The sequence below is a fragment of the Lampris incognitus genome, chromosome 11, assembly GCF_029633865.1.
Source record: "Lampris incognitus isolate fLamInc1 chromosome 11, fLamInc1.hap2, whole genome shotgun sequence".
Classification (NCBI taxonomy): Eukaryota; Metazoa; Chordata; class Actinopteri; order Lampriformes; family Lampridae; genus Lampris; species Lampris incognitus.
This window is the reverse complement of record NC_079221.1, coordinates 56,981,907-57,005,632: the sequence shown is the minus strand read 5'-3', so window position 1 is coordinate 57,005,632 and position 23,726 is coordinate 56,981,907. Positions and strand designations below refer to the sequence as shown.

The 23,726-nt window shown below is 49.1% G+C and overlaps 1 protein-coding gene across 1 annotated transcript in view; it reads right to left on the bottom strand.

The window, feature by feature from the left end:
* Window positions 1-19,791, bottom strand: part of ube2g2 (ubiquitin-conjugating enzyme E2G 2 (UBC7 homolog, yeast)) — a 25,062-nt gene extending 5,271 nt beyond the window's left edge. The window contains exons 1-4 of the mRNA XM_056289315.1: window positions 19,723-19,791; window positions 17,909-17,944; window positions 14,073-14,118; window positions 6,510-6,628 (exon numbers count right to left, since the gene is read on the bottom strand). Coding sequence (XP_056145290.1) covers window positions 6,510-6,628; window positions 14,073-14,118; window positions 17,909-17,944; window positions 19,723-19,765 — 244 coding nt within the window. The 5' untranslated portion in view covers window positions 19,766-19,791. The remainder of the gene's footprint in view (window positions 1-6,509; window positions 6,629-14,072; window positions 14,119-17,908; window positions 17,945-19,722) is intronic.
* Between the last annotated feature and the right edge of the window lie 3,935 nt (window positions 19,792-23,726).

The window sequence follows — 23,726 nt, the reverse complement described above, 5'->3', positions numbered from 1 at the left end:
CATGTGACGGGTGTCCAGGTAGCGCAGCAGTCTATTCCGTTGCCTTCCAACACGGGGATCGTCGGTTCAAATCCCCGTGTTGGCTGTGTCTGCGGGTAGGAAGCCGGATGTGGGCATGTGCCCTGGTCGCTGCACTAGCGCCTCCTCTGGTCAGCCGGGGTACCTGTTCAGGGGAGAGGGGAACTGGGGGGAATAGCGTGATCCTCCCACACGCTACGTCCCCCTGGTGAAACTCCTCACTGTCAGGGGAAAAGAAGCGGCTGGTGACTCCACATGTATCGGAGGAGGCATGTGGTAGTCTGCAGCCCTACCCGGATTAGTAGAGGGGGTGGAGCAGAGACCGGGACGGCTCAGAGGAGTGGGGTAATTGGCCGGATACAACTGGGGAGAAACAGGTAGAAAAACAAAACAAAACAATGTCTAACATTATTTAAAAATGTATGTTTGTAAGACAATGAAAACATCGGAATCTCAACCCTAGAGAATCAGTAGGGAAGTGTGGGTTGACAGCCCTGTTCTTTACAGGAGAATCAGAAGGGAAGTGTGGGTTGACAGCGATGTTCTTTACAGGAGAATCAGAAGGGAAGTGTGGGTTGACAGCCCTGTTCTTTACAGGAGAATCAGTAGGGAAGTGTGGGTTGACAGCCATGTTCTTTACAGGAGAATCAGTAGGGAAGTGTGGGTTGACAGCCCTGTTCTTTACAGGAGAATCAGTAGGGAAGTGTGGGTTGACAGCCCTGTTCTTTACAGGAGAATCAGTAGGGAAGTGTGGGTTGACAGCCATGTTCTTTACAGGAGAATCAGTTGGGAAGTGTGGGTTTACAGCCCTGTTCTTTACAGGAGAATCAGTAGGGAAGTGTGGGTTGACAGCCCTGTTCTTTACAGGAGAATCAGTTGGGAAGTGTGGGTTGACAGCCATGTTCTTTACAGGAGAATCAGAAGGGAAGTGTGGGTTGACAGCCATGTTCTTTACAGGAGAATCAGTTGGGAAGTGTGGGTTGACGGCCCTGTTCTTTACAGGAGAATCAGTAGGGAAGTGTGGGTTGACAGCCCTGTTCTTTACAGGAGAATCAGTTGGGAAGTGTGGGTTGACAGCCCTGTTCTTTACAGGAGAATCAGTTGGGAAGTGTGGGTTGACAGCCCTGTTCTTTACAGGAGAATCAGTTGGGAAGTGTGGGTTGACGGCCATGTTCTTTACAGGAGAATCAGTAGGGAAGTGTGGGTTGACGGCCATGTTCTTTACAGGAGAATCAGTAGGGAAGTGTGGGTTGACAGCCATGTTCTTTACAGGAGAATCAGTAGGGAAGTGTGGGTTGACAGCCATGTTCTTTACAGGAGAATCAGTAGGGAAGTGTGGGTGGACAGCCCTGTTCTTTACAGGAGAATCAGTAGGGAAGTGTGGGTTGACAGCCATGTTCTTTATAGGAGAATCAGTAGGGAAGTGTGGGTTGACAGCCATGTTCTTTACAGGAGAATCAGTAGGGAAGTGTGGGTTGACAGCGATGTTCTTTACAGGAGAATCAGTAGGGAAGTTTGGGTTGACGGCCATGTTCTTTAAAGGAGAATCAGTAGGGAAGTGTGGGTTGACGGCCATGTTCTTTACAGGAGAATCAGTAGGGAAGTGTGGGTTGACAGCCCTGTTCTTTACAGGAGAATCAGAAGGGAAGTGTGGGTTGACAGCCCTGTTCTTTACAGGAGAATCAGTAGGGAAGTGTGGGTTGACAGCCATGTTCTTTACAGGAGAATCAGAAGGGAAGTGTGGGTTGACAGCCCTGTTCTTTACAGGAGAATCAGAAGGGAAGTGTGGGTTGACAGCCCTGTTCTTTACAGGAGAATCAGTAGGGAAGTGTGGGTTCACAGCCATGTTCTCTACAGGAGAATCACTAGGGAAGTGTGGGTTGACAGCCATGTTCTCTACAGGAGATTCAGAAGGGAAGTGTGGGTTGACAGCCATGTTCTTTACAGGAGAATCAGAAGGGAAGTGTGGGTTGACAGCCATGTTCTCTACAGGAGAATCAGTAGGGAAGTGTGGGTTGACAGCCATGTTCTTTACAGGAGAATCAGAAGGGAAGTGTGGGTTGACAGCCATGTTCTCTACAGGAGAATCAGTAGGGAAGTGTGGGTTGACAGCCATGTTCTTTACAGCAGAATCAGTAGGGAAGTGTGGGTTGACAGCCCTGTTCTTTACAGCAGAATCAGTAGGGAAGTGTGGGTTGACAGCCATGTTCTTTACAGGAGAATCAGTAGGGAAGTGTGGGTTGACAGCCCTGTTCTTTACAGCAGAATCAGAAGGGAAGTGTGGGTTGACAGCCCTGTTCTCTACAGGAGAATCAGAGAAGAACTATCAGTCAGCTGGAATGTCCCAGTGTGAACTGGGCTATCTCAAGGAAAGGGACATAAGGTGCGTTTTCAGTCCTGTCGTATCAAAGCAGACCGCAGGATGCTATCTCCAGCTTCAGATTAGCTAGAAGATCCTATCTACCCAACACCTCTGCAGGCTCAGACACACACACGTGCGCATGCACACACACACACACTCACACACACACACACAGAGCATTTACCTGTGTTTTGTGCATGTATGTGAGTACGCCTTTGCTTTTTGTGTGAGACTGTGCCAGTCACATCTGTGTGCCTGCATACATCTGTAGTGTGTCTCTTTGGTGTATGCATGTGTGTTTGTGAGTGAATATGTGTATGCGAATGCGTGTTTATCAAGGTTGATAAGCAACTTCCTGTTGGTTCTCTTATCTGCTTCCCACAGCCCAGCCTGCACATCCAGGTACCTCTGCTGCAGCCAACATCTTCCACGTACAATCCCCGACACTGACCTGAACCGTAACATCAACCTTCTCAACCTAACCTTCAGCTTTTACCCTGACCTTCAGCTTTTACCCTGACCTTCACCTTTTACCCTGACCTTCACCTTTTATTCTGACCTTCGCCCTACACTACCAACTGACAAGTAGCAGTACCCCTACCGCTGCCCCAGTTCCATTTCCTGTTTGTGTGCTGATGGGTGAGATGAGAAGATAGATGTAGTTACTGTTACAGGAGAGACGGATAACCCACCACATCAGGGCTGAGGGTGATGATGGTGTGTGTGTGTGTGTGTGTGTGTGTGTGTGTGTTTGGGGGGGTATGTACGAGTATCTGATAGTGTGCACAATTTTCACTTCTCTCTCTGTCTGTATGTATGTCTGTCCGGTCGTCCGTCTCTCCAAAACTCTACTCTGCACCAACAGCGTTTGGCTGCTTGCCAGCGAAAGACAACAATGAGGTGTCTGTCTAGTCCCAACTAGTCCGCTGTTTAGACCCAGAGGAACATCAGAGAAAGATGATGGTGTGTGTAACCTTACAAAGTCTGCATGATAATGGTGTTGATGACCCAGGAGTGAATAACGGGTCCTCTAATCAGCACTGAGCGTGCTCAGACCATCTCTCTCCGATGACATCATCAGTCTGACACCAGGCCTCGGCACTCCTAATTACAGCTGAGTTAATGGGGCTCCGCACAGCCCGCCAGACACGCCGCTGGCTGACCATTAGCTGCAGCAGGGAGGGAACTGAAACACACAGCCATGAGGCTTCAAACTTAGAAAACAACTCAAGTCAAAAAGATTCATTTGATTCTCAATTATCAAAATCACAAACATTCTGTTGGCAGGCGAATTACAGTTAGAATCGAAGTAGCACGAAGAATGTCAGCTTGTGCCAGGACCAGACTACAGGATGTTTTTGTCTTTCATGATGGGCACCATGTCAGACTAAGTAATCACAGTGCCATACATTCCTGCCGTATCTTGGCAGGGAGACTGGCACAACACTACAAGTATGACCCTGACCAGTCATCATATGCTGCCTTTCATGATCTCATGCGAGTTCATAGGTCATCGGGAAGGTGGGTCAGAAACTGTCAATCATGGCTACAGAGGCGCTACGTGTGATGCTGGTGGTCGTGTTCTGAAAAGAACAGTACAGTTGTGGATGCTGTTGAGGCTAGTGCTGCTGGGGAATGACAACCTAGCATAGCTTCACCAGCCACTCACCAGGTTGCTGAAGTGCTTCCGCGACTTCTTGCTAAATTTAGCCTATCTTTTCTGACTCTGGCATGGTCCTCCCCCGAGGAAACGTCTAAAAGGCCTGCAGGGGTGTTGTTGCCACTGCTCAACGAACCTTTCCTCGGTTTCGCTGTCCCCCCCTGACAGCAGCAACAGCAGCATCCCTCTCTCTCTTTGCCATGTTGACATAAGTGCACCAGAGAGCACTCTGTCATCCTATTGGTCAATCTCAAGGAACACGTCATATGAGTTGCCAGACTAGGAAGGGAAATACAAAACACTCTTGACATGCTAAACTTTTCATCGGGCTGTTGCGGGGCATCCTAGACACCACACTGCTGTTCTTCTATTATGTCACACTAAACGGGGTAAAGACACCAGTTTGTCGTTCATAATCAGCCCCAACGCTGGACATTTGTCGGCAATAACAAAATTGTGTCAACATCAGGCTTAATTTGTGTAGTCTGATCCCGGCATAAGACTCCCAGATCACCACCCTCACAAGCAGCTAGCAGAGAGGAGGCCAAAGGTCCCAGCAGACAGACAGACGCTAATTGACAGAAAGCAGAAGACTGATCCATCCTCACATGAGAGAGTCCATGTAAAAGCCTTTACTTGGTCCAATCACCACACAGGAACGACTCCAGAGACCGTCTACATTTGTAAACAGCCTGTGAGCTCCTGAACCACAGGACTGACAATAGTGGTGCACAGTTTAGTAATGGTCTCTTAAACAGGCTGATGAGAAACCAGTGAAACACAGACAAGAGTCGGCTCACAACTCTGCAAACTCAACATTTTAAATCCATCAAATAAATGCTTCTTAAAAAAAAAAAAAAAAAAGGGACCTGGGGGTATCCAGGTGGCGTAGCGGTCTATTCTGTCGTCTGCCAACATGGGGATCGCCGGTTCGACTCCCCGTTTTGTCTCCGGCTTGGTCGGGCGTCCCTACAGACACACTTGGCCATGTCTGTGGGTGGGAAGCACCTCCTCTGGTCGATCAGGGCGCCTGTTCAGGAGGGAGGGGGAACTGGGGGGAATAGTGTGTTCCTCCCACGTGCTACGTCCCTCTGGTAAAACTCCTCACTGTCAGGTGAGAAGAGGTGGCTGGTGACTCCACATGTATGGAGGAAGCATGTGGTAGTCTGCAGCCCTCCCCTGATCAGCAGAGGGGGTGGAGCAGAGACCGGGATGGCTCGGAAGACTGTGGTAATTGTACGGGTACAACACAAAACGTTTCTGGTGGGACACACTACACTGAGCTTCTCTCATACGGTCCTCTTGTTCCAGCGAGCACTCTGTGGGATGATGGAGCCTGGTGTCTGCACCCACTAACTTCAGTTTGTACAAGCGTTTACATGTGAGAGTGGGAATCTGACAGGGAATGTGACCTGAAACACACCTCAACACTATGGTCAGTCTTGGCTGTGGAAAAACAAAAATGGCACCACTTATCAAGTACCACGCTGTACTTTACACCGCTTTACACACAAGATATTGATCCTTACTTCAGCAGCACTGACAGATACTGTTCACCAGGTCACGCAGGAAAATTTCACTTTTCCATATGTGAATAAGCAGAAATGAAACGATGAGGTGTGGAAAAGATAAGTACAGCCCGGCCTTCATCCTCCTGTTCACATGAAACCAGACTCGTGTGAGAGATTAGAGACCAGGAGTTCCCCCTGTAAAGATCAGAAAGCTGCTCTGGTCTGGTCTTTACGGTACAGCTGCGTGGTTAAGTCATGCCAGGGTCTCTCTGAAGACCTCTGCAGAGACCAGTGACGTCCATGATGAAGGCAGGAGCCTCAAAGCTGTTTAGAAGCAGTTTGAAGTGGCGAGGCAGTCTGAACTCCATCATTCAGCTGTGTCAGAAGTGGTTTTCAACCTGAACAGGCCAACATTCAACCCAACAGCTGACTGACAGGTGCTCAAAACATGTTCAAGAGGCATCCGGGTAGCGTGGCGGTCTATTCCACTACCTACCAACACGGGGATCTCCGGTTCGAATCCCCGTGTTGCCTCCGGCTTGGTCGGTTGTCCCTACAGACACGGTTGGCTGTGTCTGCGGGTGGGAAGCTGGATGTGGGTATGTGTCCTGGTCGCTGCACTAGCGCCTCCTCTGGTCAGTCACCTGTTCAGGGGGTAGGGGGAGGGGGAACTGGGAGGAACAGCGTGATCCTCCCATGCGCTACATCCCCCTGGTGAAACTCCTCACTGTCAGGTGAAAAGAAGCGGCTGGTGACTCCACATGTATGGGAGGAGGCATGTGGTAGTCTGCAGCCTTCCCCGGAGCAGCAGAGGGGGTGGAGCAGAGACCGGGACGGCTCGGAAGAGTGGGGTGATTGGCCAAGTACAATTGGGGAGAAAAAGGGGGGGGGGGACACTTCTTGGTTTTACCATAGCGCTTGATGCTATTTTTGTGTGTGTGTGTGTGTGTACACTAACTGTTGGGGTGGAACATGTCGCAGGTGAATCTCATCTTGGGGGGGCTGAGGGGATAATCCGAGGGGAAACTCAAGATGGCAGGAAACACCCCTCCCTCAAAACACGTGTCCTCTGGACCCCTGGGGAGGGGGAGAGAGAAGTGGGGAGGGGGAGACAGAGAAGTGGGGAGGGGGAGACAGAGAGGGAGAAGTGGGGAGGGGGAGAGAGAGAAGGCAGGCAGACAGGCCAGAAGAAGACAGATGCAGGTCAGTCATACAGACTCATATAAAAACATGTATATGAAGTGACTCACTGGTAAAGACAGAGCCTGGACCAGAGGCAGGGCTCCTCTTCACAACACAGCCACCACACATCAGCCTAAAACCACATCTCCAGTCCATCCAAACACATCGGGACTATATTAAGACTCTTATCACAGGATCACGGTCATGCCGTTTGAATATCTTTCCACATCTCCTCCTGCCAGTCAGATGTCCTCTCACGGTTCTGCTGGCCAGGTAACATCAAACACACACTTCCTTGTTAGGCTTGGCAGAATAACAGGCACCTAGCTGGACCTTCACATAGCCATTAAACCAGCTGATATCAGTCCAGTAGTCTGATGGTATCTCTTCGTTCCTTACACGTCCCTCCTCCAGCTCGCCTCACCCATGTTGGATGTCTGACCAAAGGCCTTTCCCTCACCAACCCAAAAGCTAACCCTAACCCAACCCAAAACACAGACCGACCCTCAACTCCACACCCCCAGCCCTCTGTCCCGTTTTACATGAAGCACTTCGTCACAAGCTAGAGAAGATCCAGTAGCTGGTGCGTCACACTCGCAACCTCGAGAGCTGGGTCCAGGGGGGAGGCTGTTAGAACCAGAATCTGTCCCTCTCTCTCCTGATTTTCTTCTAAAGTCACTGGACCGACAACTCTAGTTGTAAAACAGAAGTAGCAGCTCATTCAGGAGGAGACCGGTCTGCTGTTTGAGCCTAGTTTATTTCTATAACAGCCACATTCACAACACGTCTTCGTCTCCAGGATCATACGACAGCGGCTGTGAAGCTACAGACCCAGGCCTCTCTCCAGCACCTCCACGCCTGAGGGATTAATAGAAACACACACAAATAAGCTTCTATTTTGATTTTTCTGATTTTGAGGTACTTCATTGATCCATGTAGGGAAATTCCTCTCTGCAGTGGGCAGCCACCGTGCAGCACCCGGGGACCAACGCCAGCTGGTCTTGCCATGCCTCGGTCAGGGGCACGGACGGGAGTACTGACACTAACATGCAGGTCTCTCTGATGGTGGGGGAAACCGGAGCACCCGGAGAAAACCCACCGCAGACACGGGGAGAACATGCAAACTCCACACAGAAGACAACCTGGGATGACCCCCAAGGTTGGACAAGCCCGGGGGTTCAAACCCAGGACCTTCTTGCTGTGAGGCGACAGCGCTAGCCACTGGGCCACCGTGCTGCCTTTGCATTGCCTTCGTGCACTGCCTGTTGACACCTATGTCCGGTCAGACTTGAACGTAGTTTTCTGGAACTGACTGGTGCTGTTGTGTCCTGACTAGATCCTTGCTTGTGTCGTATTAACTCTCAGTGGCTTTGGACAAAAGCTAAATGAAACTGTAAAACTGTAGCCAACTTGTATGTCAACCAATCGCTTTGGCCTCGGAATCCATTTAAAGGAACCAGAAGTTATCAGTGTACTGACAATGGGGACTCGTTCGATGGGAATCCAGGTTCCTGTGAGCCGACTCCAGCAGGCTCTGAACGAGTATCGGTGATAATGAGGGTGTATTTGAGCAGCGTGTAAACACAGTGTTAGCAGAGCCGGCGGTGACAGAGGCGGCAGGAATGCAGGGGTCAGCTCTCAGCCTCCACACTGCAGCGCCTCTGCTTACTGACGAGACAGCAGGGTAATTGAAGGGCAGGCGAGCAGCCTGGCACGCTCAGGAAGCCAAATTATATAGCATGTGCATGAATGACAAAGCCACGACACTGGTGTCTCTCAATAACACACTGACGGACCTGTGGCGCTGGGTGAAGCAAGGCACTAAAGCCGACAAGGTTACAGGTTCCACTCGCTGTGGAGACCATCCATCCATTACCCAAACCACTTATCCTGCTCTCAGGGTCGCAGGGATGCTGGAGCCTATCCCAGTAGTCATTGGGCGGCAGGCAAGGAGACACCCTGGACAGGCCGCCAGGCCATCACAGGGCCCACACACACACACACACACACACACACACACACACACCTAGGGACATTTTAGTACAGCCGAGTCACCTGACCTACATGTCTTTGGACTGTGGGAGGAAACCGGAGCCCCCGGAGGAAACCCACGCAGACACGGGGAGAACATGCAAACTCTGCACAGAGGACAACCTGGGACAGCCCTCAAGGTTGGACTACCCCGGGGCTCGAACCCGGGACCTTCTTGCTGTGAGGTGACCGTGCTAACCACTGCACCACTGTGCCGGCCTCTGTGGAGACCACTCTTATCAAAGAATTTTAGAGCCCTGTACTTATACACTAGGATCTCAGTACTCAAGTACTGCCAGCAGCACCCTACAGAACCTGGACTGTCCAAACTAAAGCCAGGCCACAGCACGCCAACCCAGTACAAACCAGCTACGAACTCTACAGGACTGGAAATAACAGACACACACACACAAGTGTCTCTGTAGAAGTGGCCGAGGAGCTTCTCCTCCATCATTCGAGGCATATGGCGTTACTGTTAAGGTGCTGTGACCCCTGACCACTGGTTGCAGTTGTGATTAAGGTGTTGATCTAGGATCTGATTCTGTCCCGAGTCTTTTTTAATGCGAGCCCCAGATCAATGCTAACACACTATGATGTGATCATTACACCTTCTCAGGACCACTGGGTGTTCAGACCTCTGAAAGCTTACTGGTTTAAAAGTGAGTAGCAACACCTTGAGGTCAGAGGCTTACACTACACCTCCTACACATTTTTCCAGACTACAGTCAGACACCTGCTACAGTTTCTACAGTGAAATATCAGATCTGAGTGGTGACTGGTTAACCAGCAGTTACCAACCAAACAGTCAAGAAATGCAACAGAATTTGGTTGGTGGATGGCAGTACTGGAGAATTTGGTTGGTGGATGGCAGTACTACTGAATTTGGTTGGTGGATGGCAGTACTGGGGAATTTGGTTGGTGGATGGCAGTACTGGAGAATTTGGTTGGTGGATGGCAGTACTGGGGAATTTGGTTGATGGATGGCAGTACTGGAGAATTTGGTTGGTGGATGGCAGTACTGGAGAATTTGGTTGGTGGATGGCAGTACTGGGGAATTTGGTTGATGGATGGCAGTACTGCGGAATTTGGTTGGTGGATGGCAGTACTGGAGAATTTGGTTGGTGGATGGCAGCACTGGAGAATTTGGTTGGTGGATGGCTGCACTGGAGAATTTGGTTGGTGGATGGCAGTACTGGAGAATTTGGTTGGTGGATGGCAGTACTGGAGAATTTGGTTGGTGGATGGCAGTACTGGAGAATTTGGTTGGTGGATGGCAGTACTGGAGAATTTGGTTGGTGGATGGCAGTACTGGAGAATTTGGTTGGTGGATGGCAGTACTGGAGAATTTGGTTGATGGATGGCAGTACTGGAGAATTTGGTTGGTGGATGGCAGTACTGGAGAATTTGGTTGGTGGATGGCAGTACTGGAGAATTTGGTTGGTGGATGGCAGTACTGGAGAATTTGGTTGATGGATGGCAGTACTGCGGAATTTGGTTGGGGGATGGCAGTACTGGAGAATTTGGTTGATGGATGGCAGTACTGGAGAATTTGGTTGGTGGATGGCTGTACTGGGGAATTTGGTTGATGGATGGCAGTACTGGAGAATTTGGTTGGTGGATGGCAGTACTGGAGAATTTGGTTGGTGGATGGCAGTACTGGGGAATTTGGTTGGTGGATGGCAGTACTGGAGAATTTGGTTGATGGATGGCAGTACTGCGGAATTTGGTTGGTGGATGGCAGTACTGGAGAATTTGGTTGGTGGATGGCAGTACTACGGAATTTGGTTGGTGGATGGCAGTACTGGAGAATTTGGTTGGGGGATGGCAGTACTGGAGAATTTGGTTGGTGGATGGCAGTACTGGAGAATTTGGTTGGTGGATGGCAGTACTACTGAATTTGGTTGGTGGATGGCAGTACTGGGGAATTTGGTTGGTGGATGGCAGTACTGGAGAATTTGGTTGGTGGATGGCAGTACTGGGGAATTTGGTTGATGGATGGCAGTACTGGAGAATTTGGTTGGTGGATGGCAGTACTGGAGAATTTGGTTGGTGGATGGCAGTACTGGGGAATTTGGTTGATGGATGGCAGTACTGCGGAATTTGGTTGGTGGATGGCAGTACTGGAGAATTTGGTTGGTGGATGGCAGCACTGGAGAATTTGGTTGGTGGATGGCTGTACTGGAGAATTTGGTTGGTGGATGGCAGTACTGGAGAATTTGGTTGGTGGATGGCAGTACTGGAGAATTTGGTTGGTGGATGGCAGTACTGGAGAATTTGGTTGGTGGATGGCAGTACTGGAGAATTTGGTTGGTGGATGGCAGTACTGGAGAATTTGGTTGGTGGATGGCAGTACTGGAGAATTTGGTTGATGGATGGCAGTACTGGAGAATTTGGTTGGTGGATGGCAGTACTGGAGAATTTGGTTGGTGGATGGCAGTACTGGAGAATTTGGTTGGTGGATGGCAGTACTGGAGAATTTGGTTGATGGATGGCAGTACTGCGGAATTTGGTTGGGGGATGGCAGTACTGGAGAATTTGGTTGATGGATGGCAGTACTGGAGAATTTGGTTGGTGGATGGCTGTACTGGGGAATTTGGTTGATGGATGGCAGTACTGGAGAATTTGGTTGGTGGATGGCAGTACTGGAGAATTTGGTTGGTGGATGGCAGTACTGGGGAATTTGGTTGGTGGATGGCAGTACTGGAGAATTTGGTTGATGGATGGCAGTACTGCGGAATTTGGTTGGTGGATGGCAGTACTGGAGAATTTGGTTGGTGGATGGCAGTACTACGGAATTTGGTTGGTGGATGGCAGTACTGGAGAATTTGGTTGGGGGATGGCAGTACTGGAGAATTTGGTTGGTGGATGGCAGTACTGGAGAATTTGGTTGATGGATGGCAGTACTGCGGAATTTGGTTGGTGGATGGCAGTACTGGAGAATTTGGTTGGTGGATGGCAGTACTGGAGAATTTGGTTGGTGGATGGCAGTACTGGAGAATTTGGTTGGTGGATGGCAGTACTGGAGAATTTGGTTGGTGGATGGCAGTACTGGAGAATTTGGTTGGTGGATGGCAGTACTGGAGAATTTGGTTGATGGATGGCAGTACTGCGGAATTTGGTTGGTGGATGGCAGTACTGGAGAATTTGGTTGGTGGATGGCAGTACTGGAGAATTTGGTTGGTGGATGGCAGTACTGGAGAATTTGGTTGGTGGATGGCAGTACTGGAGAATTTGGTTGGTGGATGGCAGTACTGGAGAATTTGGTTGGTGGATGGCAGTACTACGGAATTTGGTTGGTGGATGGCAGTACTACGGAATTTGGTTGGTGGATGGCAGTACTGGAGAATTTGGTTGGGGGATGGCAGTACTGGAGAATTTGGTTGGTGGATGGCAGTACTGGAGAATTTGGTTGGGGGATGGCAGTACTGGAGAATTTGGTTGGTGGATGGCAGTACTGGAGAATTTGGTTGGTGGATGGCAGTACTGGAGAATTTGGTTGATGGATGGCAGTACTGCGGAATTTGGTTGGTGGATGGCAGTACTGGAGAATTTGGTTGGTGGATGGCAGTACTGGAGAATTTGGTTGGTGGATGGCAGTACTGGAGAATTTGGTTGGTGGATGGCAGTACTGGAGAATTTGGTTGGTGGATGGCAGTACTGGAGAATTTGGTTGGTGGATGGCAGTACTACGGAATTTGGTTGGTGGATGGCAGTACTGGAGAATTTGGTTGGGGGATGGCAGTACTGGAGAATTTGGTTGGTGGATGGCAGTACTGGAGAATTTGGTTGGGGGATGGCAGTACTGGAGAATTTGGTTGGTGGATGGCAGTACTGGAGAATTTGGTTGGTGGATGGCAGTACTGGAGAATTTGGTTGATGGATGGCAGTACTGCGGAATTTGGTTGGTGGATGGCAGTACTGGAGAATTTGGTTGGTGGATGGCAGTACTGGAGAATTTGGTTGGTGGATGGCAGTACTGGAGAATTTGGTTGGTGGATGGCAGTACTGGAGAATTTGGTTGGTGGATGGCAGTACTGGAGAATTTGGTTGGTGGATGGCAGTACTACGGAATTTGGTTGGTGGATGGCAGTACTGGAGAATTTGGTTGGGGGATGGCAGTACTGGAGAATTTGGTTGGTGGATGGCAGTACTGGAGAATTTGGTTGGTGGATGGCAGTACTGGAGAATTTGGTTGATGGATGGCAGTACTGGAGAATTTGGTTGGTGGATGGCAGTACTGGAGAATTTGGTTGATGGATGGCAGTACTGCGGAATTTGGTTGGTGGATGGCAGTACTGGAGAATTTGGTTGGTGGATGGCAGTACTACGGAATTTGGTTGGTGGATGGCAGTACTGGAGAATTTGGTTGGTGGATGGCAGTACTGGGGAATTTGGTTGGTGGATGGCAGTACTGGGGAATTTGGTTGGTGGATGGCAGTACTGGAGAATTTGGTTGGTGGATGGCAGTACTGGAGAATAAGTGAAAATCATGGAAAATGTCTTCCACTGTTGACTCAGAACCACCCAGTACATCACCACTGTGACTCAGAACCACCCAGTACATCACTAGTGTGACTCAGAACCACCCAGTACATCACCAGTGTGGCTCAGAACCACCCAGTACATCACTAGTATGACTCAGAACCACCCAGTACATCACCACTGTGACTCAGAACTACCCAGTACATCACCACTGTGACCCAGAACCACCCAGTACATCACCACTGTGACTCAGAACCACCCAGTACATCACTAGTGTGACTCAGAACCACCCAGTACATCACCAGTGTGGCTCAGAACCACCCAGTACATCACTAGTATGACTCAGAACCACCCAGTACATCACCACTGTGACTCAGAACCACCCAGTACATCACTAGTGTGACTCAGAATCACCCAGTACATCACCACTGTGACTCAGAACTACCCAGTACATCACCACTGTGACCCAGAACCACCCAGTACATCACCGCTGTGACTCAAAACCACCCAGTACATCACCACTGTGACCCAGAACCACCCAGTACATCACCAGTGTGGCTCAGAACCACCCAGTACATCACCAGTGTGACTCAGAACCACCCTGTACATCACTAGTGTGACTCAGAACCACCCAGTACATCACTAGTGTGACTCAGAACCACCCAGTACATTACCAGTGTGACTCAACCACTAAGTACATCACCACTGTGACTCAGAACCACCCAGTACATCACCACTGTGACTCAGAACCACCCAGTACATCACCAGTGTGACTCAGAAGTGTACCACATCAGAGCTGGGGTTAGACGACATGATGATGACTTACATGATCAGTGCCTCCCATTCAAAGAAGTTCTCTTCATTTGCCGGACCTGTCAGAACGCAGTAAACCAGAGGGAGAAAACTCATTAGTACAGGTGTGTGTGTGTGTGTGTGTGTGTGTGTGTTGTTTTGGGGAAAGGGCAGTTTCATGTTTATTTCTATTCTATTCAACTGTTTTAACTCGTTTTATTTTCACAGATGAAGGTCCTCCTGTCCTGCCTCCGGCTGGATCAGGGTGGGGTGCCCGGTTTCTGATCAAGCCCCAGAAAACTGGGTGATGTCGGTACACAGACATGGCTGACCATCTTCACAGCATCACAATTCTCATGTCCGAGTTTTATCACAACAAATACACAATTCACTATAAATGACTGAAGCACCACCGTGTGGCTGTGGAGGGGCGAACACAACAGAGCATTTCAACAGACACACACTGGATCCATTTAACCCTGCCGTCTAACACTCACACTCAGGACAACAGACAAACACACACCACAACCATCAACCTACCCTGCCGTCTAACTCAAACTCTGGACAACAGACAAATACACACCACAACCATCAACCTACCCTGCCGTCTAACATTCACACTCAGGACAACAGACAAACACACACCACAACCATCAACCTACCCTGCCGTCTAACTCACACTCAGGACAACAGACAAACACACACCGCAACCATCAACCTACCCTGCCGTCTAACACTCACACTCAGGACAACAGACAAACACACACCGCAACCATCAACCTACCCTGCCGTCTAACACTCACACTCAGGACAACAGACAAACACACACCGCAACCATCAACCTACCCTGCCGTCTAACACTCACACTCAGGACAACAGACAAACACACACCACAACCATCAACCTACCCTGCCGTCTAACTCACACTCAGGACAACAGACAAACACACACCGCAACCATCAACCTACCCTGCCGTCTAACTCACACTCAGGACAACAGACAAACACACACCACAACCATCAACCTACCCTGCCGTCTAACTCACACTCAGGACAACAGACAAACACACACCACAACCATCAACCTACCCTGCCGTCTAACACTCACACTCAGGACAACAGACAAACACACACCACAACCATCAACCTACCCTGCCGTCTAACACTCACACTCAGGACACATTATTTGGATGTCATGTGGTGTCGTCAGGCATCCAAATACACGTTTTTTCACTACACACTTCAACACTAACAACACATTTTCACTACACACTTCAACACTAACAGCACATTTTCACTACACACTTCAACACTAACAGCACATTTTCACTACACACTTCAACACCAACAGCACATTTTCACTACACACTTCAACACTAACAGTATATTTCTTGGGGAAACACCGGAGCTGGTAGGGATTTAGTGCCTTGCTAAAAGGAAGCATGAGGAGACTGGATTCCAGCAGTATCCAGATTCAAAGAACAACCAGCGAGAGGAGATGTGGACCGGGACAGACAGCCCGATTGGTGTACCACAGCGCCTGGCGTCAAACACCTGTGCTGCTTGGCAGCTACGCTCCCCTGAAAACAGACAGGCCTTGATCCTAATAAGATCAGATACAGTCCCATCTTCTAGGGGTCAGATCAGATACAGACTGCTCTTCTTGGGATCAGATCAGATACAGACTGCTCTTCTTGGGATCAGATCAGATACAGTCCCATCTTCTAGGGATCAGATCGGATACAGTCCCATCTTCTAGGGGTCAGATCAGATACAGACTGCTCTTCTTGGGATCAGATCAGATACAGTCCCATCTTCTAGGGGTCAGATCAGATACAGTCCAATCTTCTAGGGGTCAGATCGGATACAGTCCCATCTTCTAGGGGTCAGATCAGATACAGTCCCATCTTCTAGGGGTCAGATCAGATACAGTCCAATCTTCTAGGGGTCAGATCGGATACAGTCCCATCTTCTAGGGGTCAGATCAGATACAGTTCCATCTTCTAGGGGTCAGATCAGATACAGTCCAATCTTCTAGGGGTCAGATCGGATACAGTCCCATCTTCTAGGGGTCAGATCAGATACAGACTGCTCTTCTTGGGATCAGATCAGATACAGACTGCTCTTCTTGGGATCAGATCAGATACAGTCCCATCTTCTAGGGATCAGATCGGATACAGTCCCATCTTCTAGGGGTCAGATCAGATACAGTCCCATCTTCTAGGGGTCAGATCAGATACAGACTGCTCTTCTTGGGATCAGATCAGATACAGTCCCATCTTCTAGGGGTCAGATCAGATACAGTCCAATCTTCTAGGGGTCAGATCGGATACAGTCCCATCTTCTAGGGGTCAGATCAAATACAGTCCCATCTTCTAGGGGTCAGATCAGATACAGTCCCATCTTCTAGGGGTCAGATCGGATACAGTCCCATCTTCTAGGGGTCAGATCAGATACAGTCCCATCTTCTAGGGGTCAGATCAGATACAGTCCCATCTTCTAGGGATCAGATCGGATACAGTCCCATCTTCTAGGGGTCAGATCAGATACAGTCCCATCTTCTTGGGATCAGATCAGATACAGTCTGCTCTTCTTGGGATCAGATCAGATACAGTCTGCTCTTCTAGGGGTCAGTTCAGATACAGTCCCATCTTCTTGGGATCAGATCAGATACAGTCTGCTCTTCTTGGGATCAGATCGGATACAGTCCGCTCTTCTTGGGATCAGACCGGACTGTATCTGGTTGGGGACGTAAAAAGTAATCTCAAATAGGGTTTTATAAGATTCAACTTCACCTGGAGATGGTCAAAGACCAATGACAAGTTTTCACTTCATGTGTGCACATCACAAGATATGAGGAGGTCCTGGAGGCCTGCAAGAGGCCTGAGCCCCTTGGAGTCTTTATATGGACTGCGATGCACTTTACTGGTAATTATTATGATGCAGACAGTACGGCCAGTCATGACAGACGTGTTGGGAAATAAACGGCTTGAATGTTACTGTAATTTGTCTTGCATTTCTCTAGAAGACCACGTAGAGTTCGGTGCTGCAGCGAAGGAATGATAATGTATATATACATGTGATGTATGAAGGGGTGTAAGTATAATGTATATATACATGTGATGTATGAAGGGGTGTACGTATAATGTATATATACATGTGATGCATGAAGGGGTGTATGTATAATGTATAAATACATGTGATGTATGAAGGGGTGTACGTATAATGTATATATACATGTGACGTATGAAGGGGTGTACATATAATGTGTGTGTGTGTGTGTGTGTGTGTGTGTGTATATATATATATGACGTATGAAGGTGTGTACATATAATGTACATATGCATGTGATGTATGAAAATGTGTACATATAATGTATATATGTGATGTATGAATGGGTGTACATAAAATGTATATATACATGTGACGTATGAAAGTGTGTACATAGAATGTATATATACATGTGATGTATGAAGGGGTGTATGTATAATGTAGATATACATGTGATGTATGAATGGGTGTACATAAAATGTATATATACATGTGACGTATGAAAGTGTGTACATAGAATGTATATATACATGTGATGTATGAAGGGGTGTATGTATAATGTATATATACAGGTGATGTATGAGGGGTGTACGTATAATGTATATATATACATGTGACGTATGAAGGGGTGTCAGGCAGAGAAGTGTCGCTTTAAATGACATTTAAATCATCAAGTACATGATGGAGCGTGCGCACAGCGCCATCACGTGACTGGTGTAGCATGTTGGCAACGGAGTGGGGCAGAAAACTGTAAAATCCTACACTACAACTTTGACTCTGGCCCTGTTGTCTGTATGGTGGAGTCATGTGTGCGTCTCACCTGCAACAATGCCCTCCGGTGGGTTCAAAGTCAGCTCTGAAACACCAAACAGACACACGTTTAGCACCAAACAGACTCACGTTTAGCACCAAACAGACTCACCTTTAGCACCAAACAGACTCACGTTTAGCACCAAACAGACTCACGTTTAGCACCAAACAGACTCACCTTTAGCACCAAACAGACTCACCTTTAGCACCAAACAGACTCACGTTTAGCACCAAACAGACTCACGTTTAGCACCAAACAGACTCACCTTTAGCACCAAACAGACTCACCTTTAGCACCAAACAGACTCACAAGTTTAGCACCAAACAGACTCACCTTTAGCATCTTGTGCATGTTAAAGGGCTTTCCAGGGAACCCCGGGGTTCCCGTCACAGTCACGAAACAGAAAGAACACATGGCATATTTCTGCACTAACTCCCACTGTGGTAGTAGAAGCTAACCAGGGGTAGTAGAGGCTAACCAGGGGTAGTAGAGGCTACCCAGGGGTAGTAGAGGCTAACCACGGGTAGTAGAGGCTAACCAGGGGTAGTAGAGGCTAACCAGGGGTAGTGGAGGCTAACCTGCCCCGGCAAGCAGGCGAACACAACGGCTGACAGCACAACTAAACAACCTACAAACACTATCAGATCACAGTAAGCAGTTTTACTACGTGCCAGGACGCAGTTTTACTACGTGCCAGGACGCAGTTTCACTACGTGCCAGGACGCAGTTTTACTACGTGCCAGGACGCAGTTTTAGTACGTGCCAGGACGCAGTTTCACTACGTGCCAGGACGCAGTTATACTACGTGCCAGGACGCAGTTTTACTACGTGCCAGGACGCAGTTTCACTACGTGCCAGGACGCAGTTTTACTAGGTGCCAGGACGCAGTTATACTAGGTGCCAGGACGCAGTTTTACTAGGTGCCAGGACGCAGTTTTACTAGGTGCCAGGACGCAGTTTTACTAGGTGCCAGGACGCAGTTTTAGTACGTAACAGGACGCAGTTTTACTAGGTGCCAGGACGCAGTTTTAGTACGTGCCAGGACGCAGTTATACTAGGTGCCAGGACGCAGTTTTACTAGGTGCCAGGACGCAGTTATACTAGGTGCCAGGACGCAGTTTTAGTACGTGCCAGGACGCAGTTTTACTAGGTGCCAGGACGCAGTTTTACTAGGTGCCAGGACGCAGTTTTAGTACGTAACAGGACGCAGTTTTACTAGGTGCCAGGACGCAGTTTTAGTACGTGCCAGGACGCAGTTATACTAGGTGCCAGGACGCAGTTATACTAGATACCAGGACGCAGTTATACTAGGTGCCAGGACGCAGTTTTACTAGGTGCCAGGACGCAGTTTTAGTACGTGCCAGGACGCAGTTTTACTAGGTGCCAGGACGCAGTTTTAGTACGTGCCAGGACGCAGTTTTAGTACGTGCCAGGACGCAGTTATACTAGGTGCCAGGACGCAGTTATACTACGTGCCAGGACGCAGTTTTACTAGGTGCCAGGACGCAGTTTTACTCGGTGCCAGGACGCAGTTTTACTAGGTGCCAGGACGCAGTTTTAGTACGTGCCAGGACGCAGTTTTACTAGGTGCCAGGACGCAGTTATACTAGGTGCCAGGACGCAGTGCTGAGGTAAAACATATGGTGTTCGTGGACCAGTGTTGTTGCCCAGGTAGCAGCCCTGGCCAGAAGTTTAGCTTAGCCGTGTTAGCTAGCGCAAACCAACCGAGTAAAGACGGCACGCGGGCATGCTAATTAATCTAATTAATTACACCACGCGGTCTGTTTCACAAACACATCCAGCAGCGTTTCGCTCCAACTCACGTTTGTATTCAGCCATCAGTCTTTTCAGCGCAGTCCCGGCCATTTTAATCCGCACAGAGGAGACGGGCTGCTCGGCTGGACACTGCGCATGCGCAGACCGTTCCGCCTCTTCCCTGTTGGAAAGTGTGGGGGAGATCGCCCCCTGCTGACTAGCACGGGTAGGCACCGCACTCCTTTGCCATATCCAGGACAGCGTTTGTCCGAGTCAAACTGGTCTTCTCACTGGTCAGACTGGGAACCAAAGCTATGCGCAGTAACGCTCTTTTTATTAAACACAACGTATTTACCCTGATTTTACCCCCCCTCCCCCGCCCCACAGAAAAGCTACTGTACAGTCAATACAAACAGCGTCAACCCCCCCCCCCCGCCCCAACTAGCGCGGAGGGGTGCGGAGCCACCAGGCCAGACCGGTACAGTCCAGCTCAAGCAGCCCAGCCAGCCGGTCTGGTCTTCCAGCAGCAGCAGCAAGGCAGGAACACCTTGTCCGGGACGGCGCTCTCACACCACCAGCGGCAGGAAGCGTGGGGGGCAGGGACGGATCAAACCCATCTGGGGCCCGGGGCGCAGTGATTCACGGGGCCCTCCCACCCCACCCCCATAACACCACCACAGAGTCTGGATGCGGTTTACCACGCAGCTTGATTAGTCACGTGACTTACAGTAATCACCGGAAACAACGCAACGCATGTGCTATTATTAAAGGACCTACAAAACGTTACATTATCATTATTATTATTATTATTATTGTTATTATTGTTGTTGTTATTATTATTTCACCCGTCACCAGCACTAACTGCTAAGGCGCGCAAACGTCACGTTAACGTTACCTCCCACAATGCATTGAATGTGTAAGGGATAATGTACAGCGAGCCGCTTATTATTACGTAATAACATCCGGCTCGCTGTACATTATCCCGCCTGTTACACGGCTACTTACTAAATAAATCAATAACTTGCCACAAACTATAACAAAAAATGTTTTTATTGATTTAAAAATTATTGTAGGCTATTGTTTCCATTCATCCAGATGACGTTAGATTTCTACGTTCTACGCATAGCAACGGTCTGTTATACCTAGCAACGGTGTGTTATACCTAGCAACGGTCTGTTATACCTAGCAACGGTGTGTTATACCTAGCAACGGTCTGTTATACCTAGCAACGGTCTGTTATACCTAGCAGCGGTCTGTTATACCTAGCAACGGTGTGTTATACCTAGCAACGGTCTGTTATACCTAGCAACGGTGTGTTATACCTAGCAACGGTCTGTTATACCTAGCAACGGTCTGTTATACCTAGCACCGGTGTGTCATACCTAGCAGCGGTCTGTTATACCTAGCAACGGTCTGTTATACCCAGCAGCGGTGTGTTATACCTAGCAACGGTCTGTTATACCTAGCAACGGTGTGTTATACCTAGCAACGGTGTGTTATACCTAGCAACGGTGTGTTATAGCTAGCAACGGTGTGTTATACCTAGCAGCGGTCTGTTATACCTAGCAACGGTGTGTTATACCTAGCAACGGTCTGTTATACCTAGCAACGGTGTGTTATACCTAGCAACGGTGTGTTATACCTAGCAACGGTGTGTTATACGTAGCAACGGTGTGTTATACCTAGTGTAACCGGTTATTTTCTTGCCCGGTGCGGGAGTCGATACGGGGTGTACTGCACCACAAGGCGACGTCACTAACCGCTCGGCTAAAGGGTCAGACCCGTTAGCTAGGGGCTAACGTGTCTTATTAGTAGTTTACATTAGCAACGGTCTGTTATACCTAGCAACAGTGTGTTAAACCTAGCAACGGTCTGTTATACCTAGCAACAGTGTGTTAAACCTAGCAACGGTGTGTTATACCTAGCAGCGGTGTGTTATACCTAGCAACAGTGTGTTAAACCTAGCAACGGTCTGTTATACCTAGCAACGGTGTGTTATACCTTGCAACGGTGTGTTATACCTTGCAACGGTCTGTTATACCTAGCAACGGTGTGTTATACCTAGCAGCGGTGTGTTATACCTAGCAACGGTGTGTTATACCTAGCAGCGGTGTGTTATACCTAGCAACTGTCTGTTATACCTAGCAACGGTGTGTCATACCTAGCAACGGTCTGTTATACCTAGCAACGGTCTGTTATACCTAGCAACGGTGTCTATCAGGAAATAACACACCGCTGAATGTCGTCATTGACCAATCAGAATCGAGTATTCAACCAAGCCGTGTAACAAACTCCAGTATAGGCTACTGACATAAACATGAAATATGGCTGCGCCCATGTTGAGTAGGAATTAATTAGCTTAGCATAACCAGTAAGGTTACAAGATTATAAAAAGCATTTTACACACCTCCCATGTGCCAACAATTTATACAAGCACCGAAAAGAACCGGAATACACGCTTTGGTATCAATATTGGAAAACGCGTGAATAATAAAGTTATCAGCGAGCCAATCATGATGTGACGGGGATTTTTGGTGATACAACAACAACGAATAGTGGCCGTAACTGCGGCAAACACGAGCGCACAAGACAACACGATATAGGACCGATAGACAAGCCAGTTATCGTCCCATGGAGAAGATGGTTACCCGGCCTGCCTGCCTGAGCCGCCCGGCCTGCCTGCCTGAGCTGCCCGGCCTTTAAGTTCCATCTCCACAAGCCAGACCAGCAGACACAGCATGAAGTAAGAACCCCCCCGTGGTCTGACCAGGCTTTAAGCATCATCTCCACACGCCAGACCAGCAGACACATCATGAAGTAAGAACCCCCCCTGGTCTGACCAGGCTTTAAGCATCATCTCCACACGCCAGACCAGCAGACACATCATGAAGTAAGAACCCCCCTGGTCTGACCAGGCTTTAAGTTCCATCTCCACACGCCAGACCAGCAGACACAGCATGAAGTAAGAACCCCCCCTGGTCTGACCAGCTTTAAGCATCATCTCCACACGCCAGACCAGCAGACACATCATGAAGTAAGAACCCCCCCTGGTCTGACCAGGCTTTAAGCATCATCTCCACACGCCAGACCAGCAGACACATCATGAAGTAAGAACCCCCCCTGGTCTGACCAGGCTTTAAGCATCATCTCCACACGCCAGACCAGCAGACACATCATGAAGTAAGAACCCCCCTGGTCTGACCAGGCTTTAAGTTACATCTCCACACGCCAGACCAGCAGACACAGCATGAAGTAAGAACCCCCCTGGTCTGACCAGGCTTTAAGTTACATCTCCACACGCCAGACCAGCAGACACAGCATGAAGTAAGAACCCCCCCTGGTCTGACCAGCTTTAAGCATCATCTCCACACGCCAGACCAGCAGACACATCATGAAGTAAGAACCCCCCCTGGTCTGACCAGGCTTTAAGCATCATCTCCACACGCCAGACCAGCAGACACATCATGAAGTAAGAACCCCCCTGGTCTGACCAGGCTTTAAGTTCCATCTCCACATGCCAGACCAGCAGACACAGCATGAAGTAAGAACCCCCCTGGTCTGACCAGGCTTTAAGTTCCATCTCCACACGCCAGACCAGCAGACACAGCATGAAGTAAGAACCCCCGTGGTCTGACCAGGCTTTAAGTTCCATCTCCACACGCCAGACCAGCAGACACAGCATGAAGTAAGAACCCCCGTGGTCTGACCAGGCTTTAAGCATCATCTCCACACGCCAGACCAGCAGACACAGCATGAAGTAAGAAACCCCCGTGGTCTGACCAGCTTTAAGTTCCATCTCCACACGCCAGACATGCAGACACAGCATGAATCAAGAACCCCCGTGGTCTGACCAGCTTTAAGGTCCATCTCCACACGCCAGACCAGCAGACACAGCATGAAGTAAGAACCCCCCCATGGTCTGACCAGCTTTAAGTTCCATCTCCACACGCCAGACCAGCAGACACAGCATGAAGCAAGAAACCCCGTGGTCTGACCAGGCTTTAAGCATCATCTCCACACGCCAGACCAGCAGACACAGCATGAAGTAAGAACCCCCGTGGTCTGACCAGGC